The sequence below is a fragment of the Bos taurus genome, chromosome 24 (genome assembly GCF_002263795.3).
Source record: "Bos taurus isolate L1 Dominette 01449 registration number 42190680 breed Hereford chromosome 24, ARS-UCD2.0, whole genome shotgun sequence".
Classification (NCBI taxonomy): Eukaryota; Metazoa; Chordata; class Mammalia; order Artiodactyla; family Bovidae; genus Bos; species Bos taurus.
This window is the reverse complement of record NC_037351.1, coordinates 34,653,053-34,680,946: the sequence shown is the minus strand read 5'-3', so window position 1 is coordinate 34,680,946 and position 27,894 is coordinate 34,653,053. Positions and strand designations below refer to the sequence as shown.

The window sequence follows — 27,894 nt, the reverse complement described above, 5'->3', positions numbered from 1 at the left end:
CTGTTTCTGCCCAGCTCCAGCCTCTGTAATGTGTTTATTCCTGTCTCTGAGAAACTAAGACTGTTTATACGGACAGAGAATGGGGCATCACAAGCCCCAAGTGCCCCTTCATCACTGTTCAAACTGACCCAGACTCAGTCACGAGTGCTGCAATGTGAAATGCTTAGGAAACATATTTTGGCCATCTTATTATTCTACAAGAACTCAAACAGGGACCAAATTGTTTCATCAGTGGAAATCAGTGTGTGGACCCATAAACCTATTCACGATTAACCTTTCACTCAAAACTCGGATGGTAGTCACTTCCTGAGATGTTAGCAAGACCCTGAGATCTGGATCCTGTAGGGAAAAGCCAGCTAGCCCTGGCCTTGCCTCACGAATGAACTACATACATGTCCCAGAAAATCCGAAATGGCCAAGGAAGAATGTCAGAGACCGTCAAGTCCCTCTTAAGTCAACCCCTGAGCTGCAGCTCTTAGAATATTCTGTAGCGATTTCACTTCTGTTTTAAATTTGGCAGATGCTTCATCCTGTTTGTAGCCAGGATGTTAACACTGGGAGCAGCTCTGCACTCCTGTCCCACGAGAGTACAGAGTATGTGGTCCTGTTTCAGCTCAGGGGTGCCTAAGTAAGGCGCTGTGCCATGTCTGGGACCAGTCACCTCACTGCCTCCTTCCTTAATGACTGTGGTGTCCCCATCAGGGCATTACAACACAAGCCAGTGTGCACAGAGCCAGCTCCATGTGGGGAAAGGCCGGCTTTGTTTGAGGTGGCCACCTCACATCTGCCACAGATGTTGTCCCTAAGTGGCACAGCTGAGAGGTCACAGGCAGTCAACGGAACCTACCGTTGTGGTTCTAATTTAGGTATTTCTGTGAAGATGTTGACTTTAACCTGAGAACGAACAGTAGTGGACTGCTCATCTGCCGCTTTAACAACTTCAGTCTCATGAAGAAACATGTGCAAGTTGGCGGGCAGAGGGACTTTATCATTAAACCAAAGATCATGGTAAGTTGGCAAGCTTGAGTCTCCTGCTGAAAATAAGATGATCTCTCAATATCTGTTTTCTGGTACCGGCATTAAGTATGTGCCACTTGACTGGAAAGTGAGGTTACAAAAGGGAGGCCACTCTTAATGTCAAATCTGGAGCCTTGTTTCCCTCACTGAGGACTCATCTAGAGCCAAACTGAAGTTTTGAAATTTCAACAGAATTACCTTTAGATTTAAGGCTTAACTCCACCAAAGCTTTAGTTTCAAATGTGTTCTATAAACTAGCAAAGTTAACATTTTTTACATTCGTTATGTAACAGGTGAGAGAAATGTAAATCAAATTGCTTGCTTGCATGGTCCTCTGCCAGTTTTATTTTTAAAGTAAGGCAGATCAGAACCTGTTAAGGGTTAATTCTATGGGCCTACCCTTTTCCGTTTATAAGATATGCTGGTAGCTAATCATTTATAGAGCTTCCCAGGAGGCACAGCAGTAAAGAATCTGTCTGCAATGCAGGAGATTTGATCCCTGGGTTGGGAAGATCCCTTGGAGCAGGAAATGGCAACCCACTCCAGTATTCTTGCCTGGGAAACCCCATGGACAGAGAAGCCTGGCAGGCTACAGTCCATGGAGTTGGAAGAGATGGACTCGACTGGGCATGCACAATCATCTACAGCATGTGGACTATCCAGTGGAGCTTAAAGACCTCCGTGCTTTTTTTTCTGGTGCTGACAGGATGGGGTTTAACCCATCCACATCCAGTAGTGCTGTAAAAAGGTTTCTGTTGGTCCTTACCATGTACATGCTAAATGCGCAAACTTTCAAAGCAGCCTCCTCTAACATTTGCTCGGGCCCTTGCTGTGTATAAATTATGTTAAATCCCACAGCAAGCATTTCAGAACCCAAGGACGACAAGACGGTGCTGCTGCCTTTCCTGCGGGCTGTCAGGATGCAGGCGTGCTCTCCTGGCGGGGGTCACACAACGCCTGCGCAAACATTTCCCATCCCTCCCTTGGCTCTGATTCCAGGTGTCAGAGAGCATGGCGCCTATCCTGCCCCTGCAGTACGTCTGTGCTCCCGACAGTGAGCACACCCTTCTGGCAGCCCCTGCACAGTTCCTCCTGGAGAAGTTCCTGCAGCACGCCTCCTACAAACTCTTCCCCAAAGCTATCCGAAACTTTCGGAGCCCCGTGCTGGCCATCGACTGCTACCTTAACATTGGACCAGAGGTAAAGGGGGAGGGGCCGGGGCTCTCGGGTAGAGGGGCTTGTTCTGCATCTGGCAGTTTCTCTCATAACTACCTTTATTATGAGAAATAAGAGAAGCTTTAGGTAGGTTAAAACTTAGCACACAAAGGGAGTACAAAGCTCAGATAAGCAGCCCCCTTAAGTTCCAATAAAACGTGTCTCCGTTACCTGACCCTGAGATGGACAGCTAGAAAGGAAGGCAAGGATCATCAGCTGACGACGCGGAGGTTTTACTGGCTTTTGAAACGCTGGCGTGCTCTGTGCTTGATGGTTGCAGGTGGCCGTGTGCTACGTCAGCTCCAGACCCCACTCCAGCAACGCCAACTGTGAAGGGGTGTGCTTCGGGGGACTCCTCCTGTACCTCTGTGACTCTTTTGTAGGTGCTGATCTTCTCAAGAAATTTAAGTTTCTCAAAGGTAAATCAAATTCAGTATCTTGCTTGTGAGTGCTGCTAGTTCCCACTGGACAAAATGCAGAGGTGAAAATTATGAAAGAGCACTTTAACAATCATTTTGCCAATAAGCTGAATACCTTTGAAACTGGGGCACTGACTTTTTTCAAACAAGGGAGTTAGGCTAAATGTGGATAAATATAGCCAGGTTTAAGATGTTGTCGCCGCTATTAATTTTACATAGGAATGATGCAATGCAAATGCTTCTCATATAAATCTAATTTCAATAAAAATTAGTGAGTTTTGATTCTGGAATAGAAGCCAAAGTTGCTTCAACAGGTATGTAGCATACAGAGGTTTGCTTAAAAACAAACTGCAGATTAAGCATCACAAATAACCTTGATAAGGTGACTCCTGAGGTTGGTGAAAAAAGGTTCAGTATGCTGTGTACAGCGTGCCATTTTTATGAGAACAGGAGAAACTGTATTTACTTATATGTGTGTGTATAAAACACATCTGGAGCTGTGTGTGTGTGGAGGGAGGGAACAGGAGGAAGCATCTTGGGGGCATTTGGCAATATCTGGAGACATACCATGTTGTCACAGGGTGGGGTGCTGCGGGCACAGAGTGGGAAGAAGCCAAGGACACTGCTAAACATACCACAAGAACAAAATAGCACAATAGTCACGTGGCCCCCAGTGCCAAGGTTGAGAACCCCTGATCTAGCGGGACTCACAGAACCTTACAACGTAGGTTTTAATGCTGGTTACCACAGCAGAAGGGCTTCCCTAGTGGCTCAGTGGTCAAGAATCTGCCTGCAATGCAGGAGACCTGGGCTCAATCCCTAGATCAGGAAGATCCCCTGGAGAAGTGAATGGCAGTCCACACCAATATTCTTGCCTGGAGAATTCCATGGACAGAGGAGCCTGGTGGGCCAAAGTCCATGGGGTTGCAGAGTTGGACGTGACTGAGCAACTCACACACACACACACAAAGAAGGGGTGGGGTGTGGTTGGGAGGGCTTTCACTTTACATTCTTTCAAGCTTTGCCATTTTTAACAGTTTCTTTATTCAAAATAAATAATCAAATGAACAGTCCTGACAGGTTACTTGTATATGTTGGTTCTCAAAAGTGTTCCCTTAAGGGATATAATCAGAGGGAGGAAGGAAAGGCTCTTTAAGTCCTTTCAACCCCTGAGCCTGACACATCCCTGCTTTCTCCTGAAGGTGCTACCCTGTGTGTCATCTGCCAAGACAGAAGCTCCCTGCGCCAAACGATTGTCCGCTTGGAGCTGGAGGACGAGTGGCAGTTCCGCCTCCGGGACGAGTTCCAGACCGCCAACAGCAGCGACGACAAGCCGCTCTACTTTCTCACCGGACGTCATGTATGATCTTTTGAAGAGACCAAAACTAGCAAAGGGATGCCTAGATGTGGTGGGGCAGAAATAATGATTGGGGATTTAATTTTTTCCTTTAAAGTACAATCACTGTGGAGCAAAGTGCAACATGTATTTGTCTGTTCTCCAAAGAAACCCCCACCCCCAAATCTGACCCAGATCTCTGGGGGGCATCACTTCCTTTCACTTCCAGTTTCAGGACCTTAAATTCAGGTCAACTCCACCCTAGGTAGTTATGCAATTAACTCAAGATGTGGTCTGCCCACGGGAGCCTGAGGAGGAAATACTGTGGAGAAACCGCATGGACGCTGCGTTGTTTTTTCTATGATGCTCTGTCAGGGGGAAAACTGACTCTTGGCGTTAGCGAGCCTGAATGTGTTACGTGAGACTCACGCCATTGGTGTGGAATTAATTGAAGATTAACATTTGAGGCCTGAGCCCTCAGTTTCTCTTCAGATCTGTACTTTGGTACAGTATTACTCAGGGGTCTGAAATGATAGAATGTAGAAGATATTTGTATTTAAAAAAAAAAGTAGCCTTGTCTTTCTCTGTGCAGTGTTAGTTTATGATTTATAATCTTGTATGTATTGAAACTTTTGGCAAAATTTCCACAGGAGTTGAAAGTTTACTATTTAAACTGAACAAACACGTTAGTAAATGCAGAGCAGGCCTTGTGTGTATTTATGCAGCTTCTCCTGGCTTAAGTTCTTTTGCTTTATCCATTCTTTAAAAATGTTTCCAGTCTCTTAAGCACATCGTGAGAATATGAACAGTGATTAATCTTGTACAAGGAAAACCTGATTCAAAAGTTGAGCCAATTAAGAAGGTTTCAGCAGTCACCCCACACCCACTCCATTGGGTTGGAATTAAGCATTTGGCACCAGCAAAGCTAAATGTCAGGCAGGCTAAGCTTCTGTGTGGAGTGGAACTAGTTTGTTTCCTTTCAAAGACTAAAGCAGTTTCCTTTCAAAGATACACTGAATTAGCTGCCTTATACTGACAATACCACAGAAACTGCTGAAATGGGAAACAGAGCCATAGAGAGAGAGAGGCTGTTTTACTTAATTCTACCAGCGAGTGAGTGAGTGAGTGTGTGTGTGTGTAGTAAAAAAGAATTCCATTTAAGTCTTTTTGACTCAAAAATCAGCAGGGGATCTTTGTTCAGTATCAACAGCAGGAGGCATAAGTTTTATACAGACTTTTACCACATATTTTAATCAAAAACGGATTTCTAGAAAATGTTCTAGAACATACTAAGTTTATTGGAAGTTGATTCTTCCAAATTACTTCAATTCTCATTTATGGCTTGACATTTTTCTTATTAGCCCATATATCACTTTATCTCCACTTTACACAGCCATTTTTACTTGAATAGATGTCTTGTTTATGGCCAGAAACCACTGCAAGGGGCCTGCTAAGCCTGCGTTCACTCAGAACAGACAGTGTTACCTGACCAGCTTTACTAGTTTGTGATACGGAGTTTACAGAGAGTGAAAAGACAGAATGTACTAATCTGAAAATGATTTCAGATCTCTTGGTTTTAATAGCTATTTTTGTTTTATATATATCTTAAAATGAACAATTCCTTTTAAAAATTCCATTTTTAATTGATCTTTAAAGAGGACCTGCCTTATATATGCTTTAAAAATACTTGTTAATTTTACTTCAGCAGAACTTTTGGCAAAGAGGTACGTTCTGAAGCAGGCTGCTTTAGATATGGATGTATTTCATTGGTTTTGTTGAAAGGGCCTACTGCAGATGATATCAAGAAACCCACTGCTTGTGCAATATTCCAATATTTACTATATAGGGCAAATAAAATACTTGAAATAATCCTTAAACAGCTGTTCCTGGGGCAGATGGCCTCTCAGGGTTTCTTCTGGCTTTATGGCTTCAGTCTAAGGAAAAAAACTTTAAGTACTTATTTGAGCTGTGGAGACTCCATATTTATTAGCACTACACTCGGAAAAAATCAGATGATTATGATCTCTTAAATTCTGTAACTCTGTGGAAGAGAAATGCCAGAATAAAGCCAAAAGACCATCACCCTGATGATGGAGAATTTAAACTGACCTGCCTATTCTTTTCAGTGTCTGTCTTACCAAGGCTTGGATCTTTTAAAATCACCTTATCAGTATAATTCTTTAGAGAATGTTAGGTCATTCTCCTTTAAGGATAAAATTGCACAAGCACAGACCACCATGATTTGGTTAATACAACCCCTGGTGTGTTCCACTTCAAGCCTCGCCAGCCCTTAGAATATCATGGTGGGAATGTGTTCACTTGGCCTGCAGAATAACTGACCTATAGACCTGTTAAACCCTGCCATATGTGAGGGTTCACACAGGTTAATACTGAATGTAAACTTACAATGAGAACTGCTGTATTCAGTTTTTTGGGTTGTAATTTATGCAATTGCTTCTTGTGATTTTTAGAAAAGGAGGCACCTGTGTTACTTTATTACTGTAAAGTTTCTTAACCAAAATTTGGTGAATTTCACTAGTCAGTCTACCTCACATTTTGTTTATGATTCTAAATTGTCTTGTGTTGACAGTACATTCTTGTCCTTTCATTTAATTTGGTGAATGTATTAAATTCTCTCCCATCCCCTAAGAAGAAAGTGTGTTTTCTTTACATTTTCTGGTATGTTCAAAATTGGAATGAGCTGGTTCTGCCAATGTCCGAGAAAGGCCACAAGTCCACATGTCATAAGTTGGATAACTCTAAGATTCTACTATTCTGGCTTAACAGTGCAAGAAAGTGCTGAGTAAGTATTTGTGGACTGAAAATCTATAGCTTATCCAAAGACGATACACACATATAAAGTACCTACACACCATGCCCACTTGCAGAGTGCCACATAATTATGAATAACAGATCTAGAAATGATTAAAGAAATGTTAGAAATATCCATGGTACATCCCCGATCTTTTGTTTTATAGATGGCAACTCTATTCATTTCCATGTCCCAAGAAGCAGACTTTAGGATGGTAGAATTGTGTAGTATAACCTAAGGTTACTCTCCATTTTATTTCTAAATTCTAATTTCACCAGCTTTAGAGAATTAACTTCTTATTCCAGGGGGGGCTTTCAGTTCTATTATATTGACAGTGCTAAAATAACCTTTGATATAGAACTGTAAAAACATTCTTTAGGGTCAGAGGTCCCTGGCTGTTGCCTCAGGAGGGCCAGTAACTATCTTAAGTCTACTGACAGATCCAGGAGCAAGTAGGACACTGCCCGTGTCCCACTACACACCCCACTGAGCTGCCCTGGAAAGACTACCAGCTGTGAAACTGCCTGCTGTAGCTTTGTATTCAACTGCAGAGAGCTGAACAATATCCAGAGAACACACATTCCTCAGGCTTGTCTCCAGTCATGGCCAAGAAGCTCATAAGCGCTCTCTGGGTCTAAGAGAATATTGATAAAACAATGACCCCCTGGCTTCCCTGAAAAAACAAAAAATCATCACTAAAGATGCAGGAAGGACCTCTGGGACCAAGGAAACACTGTAAATTCCTGTGTCTTAGCTGCCAAGTATTAAGCTGAGGAAAGAATCTATAGTTGACCCTTCAACAATACAGGTTTGAACTTCACAGGTGTACTTATAGACAATTTTTTTCAAAAAAAAAAAAACAATGTACTACAGTAGTACACAATCCCTGGTGGGTTGACTCTACAAAGTGCTAATATAAAGAGCCGACTGTAAAGTTATACCTGATTCGCGACTACGTGTGGGGTTAGCACCCCAACCGCCCCGTTGTTCAGGTGTCAACTGTACTTCAGTGATTATGATAGCAAATGGAATAGGAATAGTTAGAAAAAGCAACAACAATTAAGTTTTCTTACCAATTCTTTGCTGTTCTAAGACAGAATCTTCCCTTGATCTGCTAGAAAGCCCAAGAATCATGAGAACAGGTAGAAGGCATATGTGTCTGCAGTCGCTACCCCAGAAATCGATTTAGCCACCTTCACAGCCAGTGAACTAACTACAGCCAGGAAGGAATGTGGCTGTGTTCCTACCAAGATGCCCTAGCTGGGCAGCCATGCAAACTAAGTGACAGTTAAAATATCAGTGTATATACGTCTGCTATATTTACTGTTCTTATGATAGTCATGATTTTAGTAGATATACAAGTTCACTATTGCACATTATAAACTGATAAAATACTGATTTTTCTAATGCTGACAATGAAATAAAACCATTGTATGTCCACATAAGCAAGAGCATAACGTATAAGATCGCAGGGTGTCTGACTATACTGGTGGGTCCTATAATGTCAATATACTAGACATTCAGCCCAACTATTCAAGGGTAGCTGAGAAAACATTTACAGGCACCTTTATATATTAGCAATTACAGAATCAATCTGTTGACGTTTGTGACCATTAGCGTTTACTCACTGTATCACTGGTACCTCCACAACTCCACGGAGACCATGATTCTGTTTCTGTCGTCACTCTTCAGTCTTCAGCGGTGCTGTGACAACGTCAACGGCTCTCAAGTCTTGGTTTCTACCACTTTCTTCTGGTTCTTCCCTTGCGTGTGCATTCTCACAAGTTCTTCAATAGTCTCTTCTACCCTCTAATTTTATAAACCCCAGGGTGGAGATCTCCTCTAAATCTTTAAATAACTAAATAAATTGGTTTAGTTCAAACTTTTCCCAAACTCTGTCTACATGTTCAGTTATATACACCAAATAGATATCTCCACTTGGAGATTCAGCAACCACCTTCAAACTGTGAGCAGAACCAAGCTCATCCTTTGCCACCTAATTCTCCAGTATGCTCTTCTCGGCCCAAAATCCACCTTCTCTGCTACCTAAACCAAAATTACCCAGATTCTCCTGTCATGATCTTTCTCTAGTCAGTTATCAACTCCATCAATTCTTCAATTTTAACTTTTCAGAGTTCATTTGTCTAATTTTCATCCACACATCATAGCTTTAGTTCAATTTGCGTATCTTTCACAAAGACTGCAACTGCTCCTATAAACTCGTCTAAATCTAGATTCCTCACCTGTAAACTCTACCTATGTGGCTGTCATAATTAAATAATGCATCACTAGGGCTTCCCTGGTAGCTCAGCTGGTACAGGATCTGCCTGCAGTGCAGGAGGCCCCAGTTCGATCCCTGGGTCAGGAAGATCCCCTGGAGAAGGGACAGGCTACTCACTCCAGTATTGTTGGGCTTCCCTGGTGGCTCAGATGGTAAAGAATCTGCCTGCAATGTGGGAGACTTGGGTTCGATCCCTGGGCTGGAAGATCCCCTGGAGGAGGGCATGGCAACCCACTCCAGTATTCTTGCCTGGAGAATCCCCATGGACAGAGGAGCCTGGTGGGCTACAGTCCGCAGGGTCGCAAAGAGTCAGACACGACTGAGTGATTTAAGCACAGCACAAACACAAAGTATGACACATGGCAAACACTCAAATGTTAAATATTATTAATAATTCTCTTCTTGGAGAAATAGCTAGAATGTAAAATTTATTTGAGGGGCTGTGTCTTTAATATAAACATGAAAAGAAACAATCTTCCTAGTAATGGTAACCTTTAAACCAACCAATAAATACAACCTACTTCCAAGTCCCTTTGAAACCCACCGAGTATGGCTCCCCAAAGCATCCTATTGCTTATATGGGATCTGGGCCTATGTTATGAGTTTAACAGTTACTAGAACATCTATGCTACACCTGAAGTTTTCATCCTATTTAAAAAAAATCATGGGTTCCCTGTCAGGCAAACACTGAGACCAGCGATGACTAGAAGAGTCTCAAGACCAAAGAGAAAAGCAGTGTCAAGAGTTGGACCATCATGATGAATGAGAAGAAACAGTCACACTGCCTTACCATTCCACCCTACTGACAGGTACAGAGCCTTACACCACTCAATTAATTTTAAAAGCACACATCTATGGGTGACAATGTGTGTGTGTGTATATATCACAATGATATATATCACATATCACAATATGTTGATCTTAATTTAAAAGTCTTAATTCTTAGCTGGTTTTAATGTCAGCTCATAACATTCACCTATATTAAATCATAGTGGTGTTTCATTCTTGGGCCATGGCTCTTTATTTCTCTGAAAGACCAGAAAATTCCCATGTTAGGATCCTATCTTTTGGAGATGTTACTGACATACAGATTCTGCAGCAAACTAGTGAAAACTACCTTTTCAAAAACCACTGTTTTAATCTTATTTCAAGGTAGCAAACCTAACAGACTTCCTGAAAAAGCACGGTAACAACATACCATTATCACATTTATCACTTAGAAAAAGCTATCAAGTATTTTATTATTTTATTCTACATTATATACAGGTCATAAAAGGCCACAGCAGTTTTTCAACATATAAACCCTTTAAAAGTAGAGGGCACTATGAAGGATAGACAAGTATCAAAATGAAGTCCAATAATGAGGGCATATACCCAGTGCAGTATTTCTGAGGAATAACAAAGCAGATACCAATTCATACATATTTAGCTTGCAACTATTCCACAGGTTTTTATAAACCTCTTTGGGATTGTGAATAGCCAAAGTGTGCCAAGTTGATGTTTATTTTAAAAAGTGAAACCAGAATGAACAAATAAATAAACTACAGGGCACCATTCTAACTCGAGTCATTCATAGTTCTCCAAGAAGGAAAGCTTCAATTCTTTTCCACCTTCTGCTTCTTGATGGCAGCAAGAAGCAAAAAAGAGAAATAGAAGAACAAACTCAGTATTGCAAATTCTCTCTTGCTAAAGGAGCTTCGCTTTTTTTGTGATGATTCCCTTAAAGTAGGTATCAGACCCTTTAAGAATTAGTTTTGATTCCTAAACACATAACTCACACCCTTCTTGAATAATGATGTAAAAACATTGGTTTCCACTCTGTGAAAATACAATCTTTAAAACTATAACTGGTATCAGCAGATCAATATAAAAAAAATACAGTACCAAGCTACACTGGTATATTGCCACAATTAAGAACTTCAAGTTATACTTATCACTGAGACCATAGTCCTTGCATTAGTTTTCAGTCCACTATGAACAATTATCTGCTGCATGTAAACATGTCTAAATAACTATAGATAAAATACATCAATCATAAATTTCTGTAAAAGATAATAAAATATCTTCTTTAAAAAACAAAACAACAATAAGCAATTACTTCATTTTTTTTCCAATTTTATGAAAATGGAACAACCTTCTGGTTGTTGCCAGTCCTGAGTTCATTGTAATAAAAATGGCCCTAGTTCCTGGTTTAAGTCAACAACCAATCCATTCTCATCAGTAGATGTCTTCCGATGCTGTAGGCATGAGTTTATTTTAGGTGCTATTTTGTCCATTAATAAAATTATACACCAGAAACTGACCAGTGCCACAGTACTGGGTTGCAAACAGTTTCCCATCAGGAGTAGGGTCTGAGAAAGCAATTTCCTCTTTACTCAAGTATGAGCCATATATAAAGTTACTCCTGTTTGAAAAAAAAGGCGGGGGAGGGGGGGTGGAAGGTAAAAAAAAAAAAAAAAGAAAATTAAATTATTTTTAACCATTAAAAGTGGAAAAAACCTGTCAAATAATGTTGTACACTTAAAAATAATTGTTTTGTAAAAGCAACAATGGTTATAAAAACATTTACCCAACATCTTTTCAGGATAAAAACACTCCAACAACTCTAAATAGAAGGAACTGATAAAGAGCATCAAAAGACATCAAAGTTAACAGTTAAAAAAAAAAAGACTGAAAACTTCCTCAGAAATCAGGAACAGGGTAAGGCCATACTGCTCATACCTCGTCTATTATCAAGGACAATTAGACAAGCAAAAGAAATGAAAAACAACGAGGTTGGAAAGGAAGAAATAAAATTATCTTTTCACAGATGACATATCTTTTATATACAAAAATTATAAGGAATTCACAAAATAACAGATCTAATAAAACATGAGTTCAGCAAGTTTGCAAATTATAAAATCAATATTAAAAAATTAATTTTATTTCTATGACCAATTCAAAATGAAATTTAGAAAACAACACTGAAATACATACTAAATACTCAGTAATCTAAGTAAATACTTAGGATTAAATTTAACAAAGACATGTAAGACCTAAAAAATGAGAACCATAGAACACTGTTGAAAGAAATTAAAGGAGACCTTAGTAAATGGAAAGACATCCCATGATTATGAATCAGATGACTTAATATTGCTAAAATGGCATTACTCCTCAAATTGATCTATAGTTAGTGAGTTTTTCTGTACAAATTAACAAGCTGTTCCTAAAATTCATATGCAAATCCAAGAGACAAAAAAACAAACGTAATTTTCGGAATCTCTATCTCTTTGATTAAAAATCAAGCGAGTATTACTCAGCCATTAAAAAGAATACATTTGAATCAGTTCTAATGAGGTGGATGAAACTGGAGCCTATTATACAGAGTGAAGTAAGCCAGAAAGAAAAACACCAATACAGTATACTAATGCATATATATGGAATTTAGAAAGATGGTAACAATAACCCTGGTATACGAGACAGCAAAAGAGACATTGATGTATAGAACAGTCTCTTGGACTCTGTGGGAGAGGGAGAGGGTGGGATGATTTGGGAGAATGGCATTGAAATATGTATATATCATATATGAAACGAGTCGCCAGTCCAGATTCGATGCACGATACTGGATGCTTGGGGCTGGTGCACTGGGATGACCCAGAGGGATGGTATGGGGAGGGAGGAGGGAGGAGGATTCAGGATGGGGAACACATGTATACCTGTGGCAGATTCATTTCGATATATGGCAAAACCAATACAATATTGTAAAGTTAAAAAATAAAATTAAATTTAAAAAAAATTAAGCAATATATATATAACTTTGTATTTTCCAAGTCTCCTGCAAATGTGTTATCATACTTTCATACTTTAAAAAAAAGAAAAAAGGAATAAAATCAAGAAAAACTATTGAGAGACTAAGATTATTTACAAATATTCTTAAAAATTTTCCTAAAAGCTAAACTCCCAAGAAATTTCCCATACTTCTTACATACTGACAATCTTATGCAAATTTTAAATTAATATAAATAAAGGTTATACATTTACGATGAACTAAATGTCAATCTTTATATAAAACTCTGCTTAAATGCTAAACTACTGATAATGAATTCAAGGATTACATCCAAGTTACCTTAGGCATTCAATCATGCGAGAAGCGATCTTCTTCCGACGCATCATGCTGAACACCCATATGCGGCTGATGCCACAGATTGCAGGCTCTGGCAATGTTGAGCAGCACCAGGCTTTTTGCCTTTCAAATCTGACCTTTTCTTCTTCTGACCTGATAACTGGAAGTTTTTCTTCTATAACTCTGTAGCCCTATATGCAGCAAAATTAAGGGGAAATTCATAGGTGATTTTTTTTTTAATTGAAGTATAGTTGATTTACAATGTTGTGCTACTCTCTGCTATACAGCAAAGTGAGTCCATTATACACATAGAGACATTCTTGGGGGCGGGGCGGGGCAGGGTGTTTAAAGTGAGACTATTATTAAGCAATTGTCTCATACTGACCTTTTGTGAGGTCATCACTACGTCCATCTGGCTTCTTAACAAACCATAGGAACCACTTCGCATTTTGCTCTCATTTTAGGAAATAAACAGACCTGGATCTACATTCTGTTCTAACTCACTTATTAGTTATGTGACCACGAGATGAAGTTACTTAATTTAGCTTTGGGATCCTTGTCTATAAACTGGAACTCTCCACCATCTCTTTCAGAGACTTGTGAGAGATTAAATAAGGAAATACAAAGCACCTGGCCATCACGGCTGGCACATAATAGGAAGTTAATGTTAATTTTCTCCACCTCCCATGTTCTAGGACCAGCGAAAGTACACGGGGTGAACTCAGCAGTCACAACTTTCTGTGATAGTTGTCATCGTTACAGGGTTCACAGCTGTGCAGAACTGGGAATCAGGATGGCAGAGGAATCAGAAGTTTAGGAAGGTCCTTTCCCTACACTCCTATCTCTTAAAAATAAAAAAAGTACTTTGAAAAACATACATCTCTTCTGCCAGTCTAGTGGTCAAAAAGGGATACCACCACCAGCCTTTCAACAGAATGAGGTACAAAAGTTAAAACAATTAGACAACAGAACTGAAAGTTAACAAAGAATAAACAAGCAAGTACTGCACGGCTATGTTCTAATATAAACACTGCGACAAGTCATTTTTGGAACTAGGTAGAATAGAAATTTAAAAAACCACAAGGTCCCTGGTAGTCTAGAGGTTAGGACTCAGTGCTTTCACTCCCATGGCCCAGACTTAATCCCTGGCCAGGGAACTGAGATGCCAGAAGCCACTCAGCAGGGCCCAAAACTCCCGCAACACGCGAGTTTATCAAAGAACACTCATTATAAACAACCAAACAAACAAACAAAAAAAAACACTGTAAGAAACAGTCAAAAAACAAGATAGATGTCTGCAATTTTTTTTGAATGCTTAGTCATTTGCCAAATAAACTTAAGAATACTCTATATAAAATTTGCAAATATCCTTATCACTCTGTGCAAATCTGACTTCAAATATCTTTTTCCCCTCCTCTAATTAACTTCGTTTCAATGATCAATTCTGTCTGAAGTTATGTCCCACATAAAAAGCGATACTTCCTTCAAGTGGGTACCTTACTATTAACCTTCTTCAGGAGTCATAAATCATGCTAGCTGGATTGAATTTAAGGGGGCTGAGTTGCTAAGGACAATCCTTAAACACACAACACAGTTATTCCATACACACAGGAAGCACTTTGACATATTGGTAAATCAAGCACAACATTGCTGATATCTTTTAAAAGTGGGACAATCAAGACTCAGAGACCTATCAAGCGGACAAATGATAAAGCAAAGAATAAATCTGGGGCAATGGAAAAAATAAAGCCACAAGATGTGCACTATGCAAAATTAACTCAATTATAGGATGTCAAGCTTCTATGACTTAATCCTTTTATATCAAATTTATATCTCCAAACTACCTTGTCAGCTATTGATTTAAATTTGTGATTACCAATAGCAAAATTCATAAACTTACACAATTTCAAGTTGAATTTTTTTTTCAGATTGAATTTTTATGTAGCTTAACATATAGACATTAATCACACATATTTGTTTCAACTCTACACATTAGAAAATTTTATGATGAAGCATATATACTTACAGGCAACTATTAATATACTAAAAGACATCAACTAAACAAAAAGTCAAGTCCAATGCACACTGAATTCATGAGCAAGAACTCAGCTGAAAATAAGAGAATTCACAGGAGGTCTACCTCAAGGTGAGCATGATTAGGAAGTCCAAAATCTTCTGTTTTCTTAAACTGGTCAAACTTCGGACCATCCTATAATATTAACATACCAATTCTACTATAATTCTATTATTTGTTTACATTTGGCTCTTAAATACCAGCCAAGTCCTCATTAGAGCTCAACCAAAGAAGTGGTGACCTAATGCAGGGGTGGGAAATTTTTCATGAAGGGCCAGGAAGTAAGTATTTCAGGCTATGCAGCATAACTGGCCTCTTGCAACTACTTAATTCAATCTCTGTAGTGTGAAAGCAGCCACTGACAATATTTAAGCAAATCAACATAGCTATGTTACAATAAAATGTTGTAAAAAACAGGCTAGATTTTGCCTTCCGGACTATAACCTGGCAACTCTTGATTTATTTCAGTGCTGAAGGGGACTGAGACAGACATTTCATTAGTAGCCAACAAGGAAATTTCCGAAACAAAATTTAATAGTACTTTTGATTTGTAGAATTTTTAATCTTATACTTACTGACTTAAACAAATTCCCATGCAAGACAACTTCACTGTAGTAAAAAAAACTTATGCACAGGAATTCTCGCATTCATACTCTTCCTTACACAGAATGTTGAAAAATTTACCACGATGATGTTATTGCTATAACTCTTTAAATACTGAACTACATAGGATCATTCTTTAAAAGTCACTTACCCACTGGATATGTTCTGCAATTAGACAACCAACTACCTTTTTGTCATTAGAAATAAACAGAAGTGTTTTTGTTCTGGAATAGCACATGAGTGGAGCCTGCTGGAAACCTAAATCATTATCAACCATCTCTCTAATCTCGTCAACCTGCCAAATAAAGAAAAATTATTATTTTTTAAACAAAAGCATTTTATATATGTAAACATATGCTATTTCAGTTCAATAAATTGAGCATATTATTCCAAGCAGAACATCCTCTGAAGAGTGCTTCTGAATGACTATCCTGATCACTAAATGTTTTTCAAGCTCTGTGGACCAATCTGCAAAAGGAAGAAAGAATGGAGAGTAATGTCAAACCCAGTAGTCTGGGAACAAGACTGAGAGCTTCTCTGATAGGTAATAAGGACACTAAGGCTTCCCAGTGTAAGCATCACGGAATGGAGCACTGGAGAGAACTTCACTGGAACCTTAGCCAGGCAGGCCACATTGTTCTTCGCAAGCCTTAATTTGTACTCTCATCAGTGGAGTGGAAGTGAGCACAGAGAAAAGGCATAAATGTTTACTCCTTATCAAAAGCTTATAGGGCCAGATATTATGCAAAGCACTTTATGAATATTATCTAACTTAAATCCAACCCCTCTTACAGGCTGATAGTTTCTCACTTTGCGTATGGAAGAAATAAAATGCAGAGGTTAAATAACTTTCCCATGTCAGATATGGGACACTGGGAACAAAAGAGCTGGGGCTTCTGGGATTTGAACCCGTAACGCTCAAAGTGCTTCTACCACTCTACCTCCTAGAATTCTTGTCAAGGCCGAACAGAATAAGCTCAAACTTTTGTAGGTATTCAAAGTCAAGATTTTTATAGGCACTCAAACATCTGTTCCTTTGCCAGTTAAAAAAACAATCTGCAAATATTCAGTCCAATAAACATTCGTCTGTGACACTAAGTTTAAAATGCAAATGACACCTAAGGGGGTTAAGTATTCACACTTCCAAATTGCAGCATACCATGTAACACATTCCTTATTCAGTGATGAAAACCCAAGTCCTCTTAATCCTAGAAAAATATCCCACAATGCAACACTTGACTCAGTTCCTAAAGGCAAATGACTCACAATTCTTTGAATTTTAATTTTTAACCTATTATGGGTTGCTAACCAGTAACATACTGAACTGTAGGTTACTAACAACAAGGATATTAAGAAATTTACTCAGAATAAAATGACATCTATTAGTTTCAGTTTTATAAATTATGATTCAGATTTGTATTTTGATTCTTGAAATCACTTATATGGCATTTACTATGCCTTCTATATCATCACTCAAATTACTGATAATATGCAACAGTAATCAATCCACTGAAAATTCATTTCACATATGCTAGACAGTAGTCATGTGAGGATGTGAGAATTGGGCCATAAAGAGGGCTGAGCGCCAAAGAATTGATGCTTTCGAATTGTGGTGGTGGTGAAGACTCTTGAAGACTCCCTTGGACAACAAGGAGATCAAACCAGTCAATCCTAAAGGAAATAAGCCCTGAATATTCATTGGAAGGACTGATGCTTGAAGCTCCAATACTTTGGCCACCTGATGAGAAGAGCTGACTCATTGGAAAAGACCCTGATGCTGGGAAGGATTGAGAGCAGGAGAAGGCGGGGACAGAGGATGAAATGGTTGAATGGGTATCACTCACTCAATGGAGATGATTTTGAGCAAACTCCAGGAGATAGTGAAGTACCAGGAAATCTAGTGTGCTGCAGTCCATGGGGTCGCAAAGAGTCAGACAGGACTTAGAAAACCAACAACAACAAATGACACACTACAAAGTTAAAGCATTCGTTTTTCAGTTGGGTTGTGACTAAATGCTGATTTCTTGTTCTCAGAATGGGGTGTTTAAATGTGCTCTGCCAGCAATACATTATACTCTTAAAATGAGCTGCAAAATTATTCATTCTGTGTGAAATCTCACTGGAAATTTACCTTTTTCAGGGCATACTTTGGATCTTCAGGAAGAACCATTATTATCCTGCCATCAGGATATTCAGCTAGAATTCTTTCTTTTTTCCAACCCTAGATACATATAAAAAAAAAGATAATAAAATTTATTTATCACATTTCATACATCATATTCATGTACAATAAGAAAAATACATCAATGTGTCTAAAAATTACAAACATGGAAAAGTATATATGCTCATTAATGTTTAAAAAGACATGATAAATCAGCTAACTTGTTAAGCACACACAGGTACAATGTAAGCTAATTTCTTTCTACTATTCATTCAGTGATCTAAGACCACAAAAGCATTTCTAAGATATCATTTTCCATTTTAAATTAATTTTGAAAATCACACAGCAAAAGCAAGCCCCTTAAAATCAGTGACTCCCAGAACCTAAAGGATAACTCTCCCAGTTTCTTGATAAGAGAATTAAAGTCTTAAATTTCTCTGGAACATGGTTACCTCCACAAACAAACACTCATGGTTTTATGTCTGGCATGCCAAAGACCTCCAGGAGGTTTTAAATGAACTGATTTGCATGCAGGAGCCCAATATGTAAGGAATAGTTTTTATTCTTATTGATCACAACTATCAAAAGTCACAAGAAGGATACTATAAAAATATAACTACCTTCTAAGAATCTAATAGGGAAGGAGAGGCTACGTTGTGTGTATCTGAAGTTAAACATACTCAAAAAAAGAGAGGTAATAAACTCTTCTTCAGATCCACACTCGTGGTGATTAATGAGCAGAACCTGCATGAAAAAAAAAACAAAACAAAAGCCACTTAAATCTAGTAAGATGGGACTGAACCAGAGGTTAAAACTAGGAGCTTTGAGGTTAAAAATAAGTACAGAAGGAATGAGCTTAACTGGTTGTTCCATTTGTCTTACCCAACCAACTTTAAATAAAAAGGTTTTTCAAGAAGCAATGTATTTATCTTAAAGAAAACCAGCATCTTTCTGAGATTTGTTTCAGAGTATTAAAGCTCAATGAAACCAAGAAAAAGGCAACAATATTTTTAAAAAACACTATGGCAGGTCTGAAAGGAGACTGATTTTCTTAAATGATCCAGAATGGTCTTTTGGGAAAGGGTGGTTTCTTAGTTGGGGACAAAAAGTCTAGTAACAAACTTGGTATAAACAACTGTTTGGATTAAAGTATTTAAAACCAGAATTTGTTTAAAGAATAGAGCACCCAAAAGTAAAGCAAATTCAGATGATTATTTTTAGGATGGTCATGTGTTCCCAAAATTTGAAAAGAAAAAAGGAGCAGAAACAATAGTCACAGAAGTCATTTTTTTCAAATCAGAAATGAAATCTGAATCATATCCAGACCTGAATACAGCTAAACGTATTGAAAAGGCATAAGAGATATCATCCTCTTTAAAAAACAAATTTACATTAATGTTATTTTGGGGAAAAGCTTTTAAAATAAATCTATTTTACATAAAATGAAAATGGAGACTTTTCATTTTAAAAACTAAGCTACAATTTCAATGAAGAGCTAGAATTTAACTAACTCCAACTTATAACAAAGTCATAGTTTCCTAAACTGAATTATCTAAAAATAATTTGATAAGTTACATTCCTGTTGTCTTTAAAAATAACAATACTGGCCAACGTTATACTGTACCATTGGCACTAGATAAATTATTTTGCTTTACTGACTTTTTTGTACAAAATTTTCTCTTGAAACAAGTTGAGACTTGCATGTTCATACAGAAAATGTTTCACAATTGGATTTGATACAATTTCAAAAAATGTTTTAAACATGGTTGTTTTTTCATGTATGTGTATAAGCAGGAAGAACTGCAAAGGGTAGAGTTATTGCTGCTTCAGTTTCTAATACCCATGAAGACAGCATATTTAAGAGAAAACTTTAAGAGTTCTGGATTAAAAGTTGGGGGTTAGTTCCCACTTCTTGGTAGTTACTAGCAATATAATCTTGGGCAAATCACTGCAATGCATTCTCTTTCCTGACCTAGGCTATGGACAAAACAGCTGTCATCTCCCACATCACTTAGTAGTTTAGAGAACTGCTTTAAGATGATTCCTCACACAGAGGAGCTATTCAGAAACTCTTAGGAACTTCCACTCTACCTTCTTAGTGGTGTCAAACTACAATCAATGTACTACTTTAAGAAAACACAATTAATAAAGGCCCAAAGTTACATGCAAAAATAAGTTCAAACCTTGGACAAGGCAAAGATGAAAGAACCAACGTGGCTAAAAACTGTCAAGTAAGATACTAAAGACATTTATATGCCTCAATTGCAGTTAACTCTTTCCTGGAGTCAATAACCACATGATCCTCCTATCTTTAGAGAATTTAGATGAGACGAAGTCTGTCTGCTGCTTGAAACTGAGGCAGAGGCTGTTTGCTGAAGGGTAAATGTGATTTAGAGGAATAACCAAATAGCCACCGCTTTCTCCAAAGATATAAAGTTCAATGCAGTGCCTTGACACCTTTCACCTTTAGCTCTAAGATGTTACACACAGCCCTCTGCTAGCAAGCAGTATTTTCCAAATCCCATTCTTAATTCACCTATCTGGCTGCTAAAAAGCAGAAAGCTTTACACTGCTTAAAAAAAAAAAAAAAAAAAAAGCTTTACACTGCTAATAGCAATCAATGATCTTTTTTTTTTTTTTGCCCTTTGCTGTCCTAGTTATTCTAGACTTTAGAGTCTCAAGAATGGAAGGGGTTTTCCTCTTTGTCTATTTGAACAAGATTACAACTGAAAACAAAATACACTGGGTGGTAGATATATTGATGTATATACAACTGTCAAAATTCATCAATCAAACATTTAAGATTTGTGTGTTAAAATTATATCCCAACTATAAAAGTTCCTACTAATCACTTCCATTAAAGGTTGAATGGAAATATTCATTAAAAAATACTCTGAGAAATAAAATCAGTAACTAGCTTTTCAAAAAGACTAGCAACAAATATGGCAAGGGAAAAAAACCCTAGAGGGAGAGTCTTTAGATTAAAAGATATTTAAGAGACATACCAACCAGTGCAATATATGGACCTTAATTCAAACAGTATAGAAAATTATGAGATATTTGGGGAGATTCTGAACCCTGAGGGAATAGCTGTTATTAAGGAATTAAAATTTAAAGGTGTGATTATACTCTTCAAATCTTGTTTATTGCTATGCTGAAGCTGAGTGAAAAATACATGGGAATTCGTTATTTGGTGATAGTGGGGGGAATGGGGACTGAACTCTATTTTAGAAAATTCAATCACCCAATTGTCAAAACTGTGCCAAAGGTCCAAGGCTTAAGCAAATACCATTTATTCAGAAGTGAAAAATGAATGTAAAATGAATCCAGTTGGCAGAGTGATTAGACCTGAGGGTGAGACAAGCATTGACTGCAATGGGGGCACAAAGGGGCTTTTGAGATACTAGTGGTGTTTCTTGTCATGTGGGTGTTCACTTTGCAAAAATACACCATTAAGCTGTGCACTCGTTCATTATTTGTGTACATCTCTTTACAAGTTGTATTTCAATTAAAATTTTATTTAAATTACTAAAGGAATTTTAAAAACAGACATTTTAGTTCAACAGCAAGACTAACAGTTGTTATTTGTTTAAATAAATATACTCCAAATACCATTAAAAATTTTTTTTAAATCTTTAGAAACAAAAGTAAATTAAAATTAGCTCATTCAAAATTCAGTCACATGCTCTTTTTGACAGTACCCATGGCACACAGCATAAAAAACTGCAGAAAAACTGCATAAGAGAAACAAATTAGACTCTTGAAATAGGTAAAAATATTTCTGTTGAAATGATTTTTAAAAGCAAACATGTACTTATGAATATTTTAAAAGTCAGTAAGACTGTACACCAAATTATAAACTAAGGGTATTTATGTGATTTTTTTCCTTTAGGCTTATCTGTATTTCCTGTTTTTTTCTACTTTAATAAAATGGTATAATAAAAGTATTAATATACCTTAACTACCCCCAAGCAGAAGGTTTTAACTTCATGTTTGGTTACTTTGCAAAAATAATTCTGTATTAACAACAATACTGTTAAAGATGTGTTTCCATGTTCTCTCCAGGCATACCACTTTTCCAGATCTCCGTGTGTTCACCAACCCAAAACCTCTCTGAACCCTGTCCTGGCTTTTTGAAGGTTTCACCAGAGGTGGGACTGATTAAATCATTGGCCACTGGTAACAGAATTCATTCTCCAGTGCCTATTCCCTCCTAGGATCACTGTGTAAGAACTGAAAGTTCCAACCCTCAGTAGCTGGCTCCCATCCTTAGGCTAGTTCCAAAGGTCATCTCATTAACATAACAAAACACATTGTATCCCATCTCTTAGGAAATTTCATAGCTTTTGGGAGCTGTGAGTCAGGAACTAAATAAATATTGTTTTTATAAGTCACAGTATCACAAGCACTGAAGATTATCTGAGACTTTAGTTTGAAAGTGAGTGAGGTCAATTTATTTCTGAACTAAATTTAATTGTACACACAATGTAACTGCTGAAATTAAAATAAAATAATTAAAACCTAGTATCTTATATATGTTAATTTGTGGTAAAGAATCCGCCAGCAACGTGGGAGACATGGATTCGATCCCTGGGATGGGAAGATCCTCTGGAGAAGGGAAAGGCTACCCACTACAGTATTCTGGCCTGGAGAATTCCAAGTGACTCTAGTCAACGGGGTCAAAAACACAACTGAGCGACTTTCACTTATGTTCAGCTAAAAAGACTTGAATGATACAATTGGTCTATTAAAGCATAATTAAGCACAATGCTTTCTGAAGCTAACCTTCAAATCTGTTAGCTATATTTATTATCACTAGAGTATTTCAAGATACATGGTTTCCCATTTTGAATGACTTAACCACTAAAAGCAAGCCAACCTGTTTAAGTTAATCTTTCATAGTTTGAAAGAAGGTATTCAGAAAAACAAAAAGTCCCATGACAGTGGTTTTTCACTCATTGAGTAAGTCAGGAATAAAAGAATATACACAAGAATTTAAGTTTTACTTTAGAAAAATCAGATTCAATTCTAAAGATGCTTTAAAGACTTCATTCCGTAGGTATGCTATGACGGCAGGATCACCTCCAGTGATCTCTCATTCCCTGAAATATCTGAACTGAACAGAGGCTAGAATCCCTACTCTTCCACTAAAGCTATTTGTTTTGATAAATCTACTTGTAGCAGCACTAACTGAACTCCTTATGACAATTCAAATATTCTACCTCCACAGTGACATGTAGCATCTAGCAACATGTGACAACGGAGCACTGGCTGGTGTGAATGAGGACCTGCATTTCTCATTTTCGGAGGTCTGCTGTTACCAAACTGGATAGTGCAGCTATACAGCCAACTAGGGACTGGTCCAACCTTTCTTCAAAGCTTCTCTGGTCACCAAGACAGGAGAAACAACCTGTCTTCTGATCACTGCTCTACCAAAGTAATTATCATTTCTAAACTGAAAAGTTAATTTATAATAGTTAATATTGATTTATTGCTTTAATAGCTGTTTAAATCTTTTATTGTTAACTTTTCATTTCTTTCAGGCTTTGTTCCTAAATTTGCAGGCCAAGGGCATATCCAATACCCTGCATGTAAGGTCCTCCACAATGCATTCAGTCAGATAATCAATTCAAAGGAGGTTAAGGGAAAGACAGAGGTAAAGAAGGATTAAGTCAGGAGTTTTTCTGCAAAGAACCCAAATATTATTCCTCTTCTGCATTATTGAAAGTTTATAATAGAGCTGAATTCTAGATAGTTCCTTGCTTGGCAACAGGCTGAATGCTCTTGGGGGAGTTTTTCCTGTTTTCTCCTCACACCTTTAGGAAAACACTTCATGAAGGAAAACTGAAGGGAAGCTAGGTCTAAACCAGAATCCAGGATCTCTAGGAAGCTTTAAGAGGCTCCTTCCTAAACAGTTTCCAGTAAGTCATGTAAAATACATTTCCTCAAATGGGGTCAATGAGGCAGATGGAGTACAATGAAGGAATGCACAGAGAGCACTGTCATTCTTCCCCTCTACCCCAAGTCAAAGAGAATACGTAAGGGATAAAATATTTTAGTCAACCAAAAGCAGGTTCTGTGGCATCAATTTCTACTATGACTATATAACTTATATATTATTTTAATCTTTTGAAAAGAAGACTTCAGACATTTTTACCTGTCATAGATTATCATCATGAAATAATTATAAGAAAAAATTTCTACTGTCAAGAAAAACTGCTTATGTTGTAGACAGTGTTTGATTAAAATAAAATTTATTCTAATTTATTCTATTTTAAGCTGTACAGAATTAATTCTATATTAAGCAGTACAGAACTTTATTCCCAATCCCTGAACACTGCCCATTTAAAATTAAAAATATAAACAAAAGCCACAGTACAAAATGACTTCTTAGTTCTAAGTGCTTCTCTCCAAGAAACAGACACAACAGATAAACTGGCATTTAAAAAATTTAGATGTTTCATCAAACACTTACGAGTACTTAATGCAGAAGCACAACACTAGGTGCCAATACAAGATTCACGTAAGTGACAACCCAGAATCCAGAGCTGTGGTCACAGCAGAACATCTTTAATATGGGTGTGCTTTTTTATCCTCTCCATACACTAGAAAAGAATGCTACAAAGTTCTGGTGGAGTTTCTACCTTACAATCTATGTATATCTATGTTTGAAAACAACAAAAGGTAAGAACGTTAACTTTGATGTTAGCAAAGGATGGCCAACTGCTAAACTCAATTCCTTCTCTTGAGCTTATTTCGAAAGTAAATAAAATAACCTGTAGCTCTGTCCCATCAAGAAGGGGGAGAGTGGGGTCTGGGGCAGGAATCAGTCTTCCTTAAGTTGCCCTGCTGCTTTACGGACTTACAAGAGCCAGGATTTGTTAAGAAGGGATGCCTCCACCTTGTTCCATAAACTAATTTCCTTTGGTGTTGTGGAAGAGCAGAGTACATTATTTCCTGGTTGATTTCCTTACAGTTGGTCCCAGAAATTAAGAACTTCCCTTAAAATGAAGAACTAAGTCTTTTAAACCAAATTTCTTTATAATTTTTGGAAACTGGCTGCAAGAATCAAATAATGTAACTTGAGCAGAATACAATTCTACCAGATTGATGGATGTAAAATAGATAAGTATTTCTGCCCCAGAAGTATTCCATAATTTAGTTACCTGATAGGCCTATTTTTCTTTTCAAGTTGTAAGGATATTAACAGAGTCAAATTGGAAAAGGACAAATTTCAAATGATAAATAAATATCTAACTATAGATACTCTATATCCACATACCTTATATTTTATTTGGTTAAGTGGGAGGAGGGTGTGTGTGGGGAAAAGCAGATGGAATAAGGAATATAAAGGATCACCACAGCAGGGAACCAAAAAAGGAAAACCCCACCTATCTTGGGAAGAAGTAATTGAATAAATAAAACCACGAATATGAATTCTTCAACCAAAGATAAGGATACAAATTTAACTGAAGCCAATAAAGATCTTTTAAATCTAGTGCCTATATGAAATGAATTGGTGATCTCAGTTCAGATATCCTGGAGGTCTTATTAATGTGAGTGTACAGTACTGAAGGTAACATGTATAAAATAAATTCCATTTCAGATACGGGTAAACAGCAATTACATTAAATTACTATTTTCACAAGATATCTGAAATGGTTCAAAATTATTTAAAATTTTGCTATTTCCAAAAACAAATATTAAATAATACCCATTATGCCTCAACTGCACGTACATTAAAATACATATATACTAAAACATATTTACTTTGTGGGATTTTTTTTTTAAGTATACTACAAATTCTGAGGTTTTAGCCATCAAGAATTGTTCAACTTTAATAAGAAAAACTCTTATGTTAGCAAAGAGAAGTAAAGGAAATCCCCACACAATCTATTCAGTATAATATATACCACTATCAATCCCCCCAAAAAAGTTATGTCAAGCTATTCTGAATACTAAACAGACTTATCAATATTAACAATTAAAATCAAAGGAAATTTAAAAAAATACTCAAGTTGAAGAGCATCACTTGTTAGAAGAGGTATAATAACACTTTAAAAATATAACAATTTAAAAATTAAGTTAAATTTAAAAATTTAAAAATCCCACAACATACACCAGCCGGAATGAATTGGCTGGGTTTTACGTTTGGCTCTGTTTTAAAATAAGCCTGTATATATACTACAGGGGCTTTGTATATGGTGCTATTTTCTAAAGACAAAATTTTTTCAATGACTTGAATCTGACAATTCATCTCTAATGATCTGATTCTGCATTTTAGAAGTCATGAATTCCACTTACCACGTATTTTACAGCACTTATAAACTGATTGTGGAAGAGCAGATGCTGTGTTTCATCCTCTGGATTTGAAGCAGTGTAAAGCATGCCACAAACATTACAGGAAACTGCTCCAAATCTTTTTTGTCCTGCATCCTATTTATAAAAAACAAACAGAAGGGTTTTTTTTTCCCCCACGAAAGAATAATTTGAGAATATCAGTCTCTAAAGTTATAATGTGAACATAGAGTGAGAAGTGTTTAAAACAACATTCCATGTTGATGACAAAAATGAAGATGCTAACTTTCGAAATCTGTATGTAATTTTATTAAGAATTGCTTTCCATTTTAGTAATCATTCACTCCACAGCATTTAATAACAACTGAAAAGAACTGAGAAAGTATCTTTAACACTACACTCAGTTCTAAAGCCTCAAATGGCAAATACTTATAAATGAGAACTAGTATGTATTTTGTACCTGTGATAATTCTACCATTGAAGTTTAGAAGAAATACTTCAGACTTTTTTTTATAATGTCTTAAGTCTTTTCTCTTTAATAGTTTTGTTCTAGTTATATTAAAAAAAAAAAAAAGAGTATTTTGATGTCACCAGAAACTCTTGAGCAAAGGTAAAATTAAACATTCTCTATTTTCTTTATATCAAATAAGTATGAAAGACTGACTATAATCACCTGTACTCCAGTAATTCATACTTGTGCTGTAGCACAGTAACTGGTTACAAAAGGTTTTCTATACTTATCCTCATTTAAAAAGACAAATAACAGCAATATGACCTAACTTTAATATTAATTTTAAAAGCACAATTCCTCTTTTCTTGCTGCTCTGAAACTGGGAAATTTCAACTAATTACTGAAAAAAACAAACAGAATCTAAGACAACTATATCCTAGTGCCTTACAGCTAGGGCCACAGAGCAAAAAGAAACCAAATGGTAAATGAAAGATTGCCTATAAAACTAAAGGGAAGCTCATTCTAAAGACTGAAACTATTGACAAAATACTACCTGAAAATTCAGGGAGTTAAAAAAAATTGCTTGAATTATGGTTAAGATACAAAACATTGTATTTACCATGTTAACCATTTTTAAGTGTACATTTCAGTAGTATTAAGTACACTCACACTGTTGTGCAACCAATCCACACAATTACTTTTATTTTGCAAAACTGAAACTCTAGGGACTTCCCTGGTGGTCCACTGGTTAAGACTCCACACCTCCACCTCTAGGGTCACAGGTCTGATCCCTAGTCAGGGAACTAAGATCCCACATGACGTGAGGAGTGGTCAAAAAACAAAACAAAACAAAAAACCCTGACACTCTATACCCACTAAACAGTTCCCCAATCCTCCTTCCTCCCCAGCTCCTGGAAACCATCATTCTGCTTTCTATGTCTATGAATTTGATTCTTTTAGGCACCTTTCATAAGTAGAATCATCTAGTATTTGTCATTTTATGACTGACATTTTACTTAGATAATGTCCTCAAGGTTCAATCATATTATAGTATGTGTCAGAATTCCCTTCCTTTTTAAGGCTGAATAATATTCCACCATCTACATACACATCACATTTTGTTCA

General features: G+C 37.2%; 2 protein-coding genes across 19 annotated transcripts in view; one reads left to right on the top strand and one right to left on the bottom strand.

Moving 5' to 3' along the window:
- The window catches only part of GREB1L (GREB1 like retinoic acid receptor coactivator), a 244,054-nt gene extending 237,963 nt beyond the window's left edge, over positions 1–6,091 (top strand). For all 13 annotated transcript variants that reach the window (XM_024984515.2, XM_024984514.2, XM_024984517.2 and 10 more), the window contains 4 exons: positions 867–1,008; positions 2,017–2,217; positions 2,513–2,651; positions 3,854–6,091. In XM_024984515.2, the coding sequence (XP_024840283.1) occupies positions 867–1,008; positions 2,017–2,217; positions 2,513–2,651; positions 3,854–4,017 (646 nt within the window). In that variant the 3' untranslated portion in view covers positions 4,018–6,091. The remainder of the gene's footprint in view (positions 1–866; positions 1,009–2,016; positions 2,218–2,512; positions 2,652–3,853) is intronic.
- Positions 6,092–9,495: 3,404 nt separating this feature from the next.
- Positions 9,496–27,894, bottom strand: part of ESCO1 (establishment of sister chromatid cohesion N-acetyltransferase 1) — a 53,316-nt gene continuing 34,917 nt past the window's right edge. For 4 of the 6 annotated variants that reach the window (XM_059881034.1, XM_059881033.1, XM_059881035.1 and 1 more), the window contains 5 exons: positions 26,325–26,456; positions 17,991–18,080; positions 16,011–16,154; positions 13,186–13,373; positions 9,496–11,484 (listed from right to left, as the gene is read on the bottom strand). In XM_059881034.1, coding sequence (XP_059737017.1) covers positions 11,337–11,484; positions 13,186–13,373; positions 16,011–16,154; positions 17,991–18,080; positions 26,325–26,456 — 702 coding nt within the window. In that variant the 3' untranslated portion in view covers positions 9,496–11,336. Of the gene's footprint in view, positions 11,485–13,185; positions 13,374–16,010; positions 16,155–17,990; positions 18,081–18,640; positions 18,765–26,324; positions 26,457–27,894 lie in introns of those variants that run through there. The other 2 variants (XM_010818805.4, XR_003032456.2) reach the window with 2 other exon arrangements.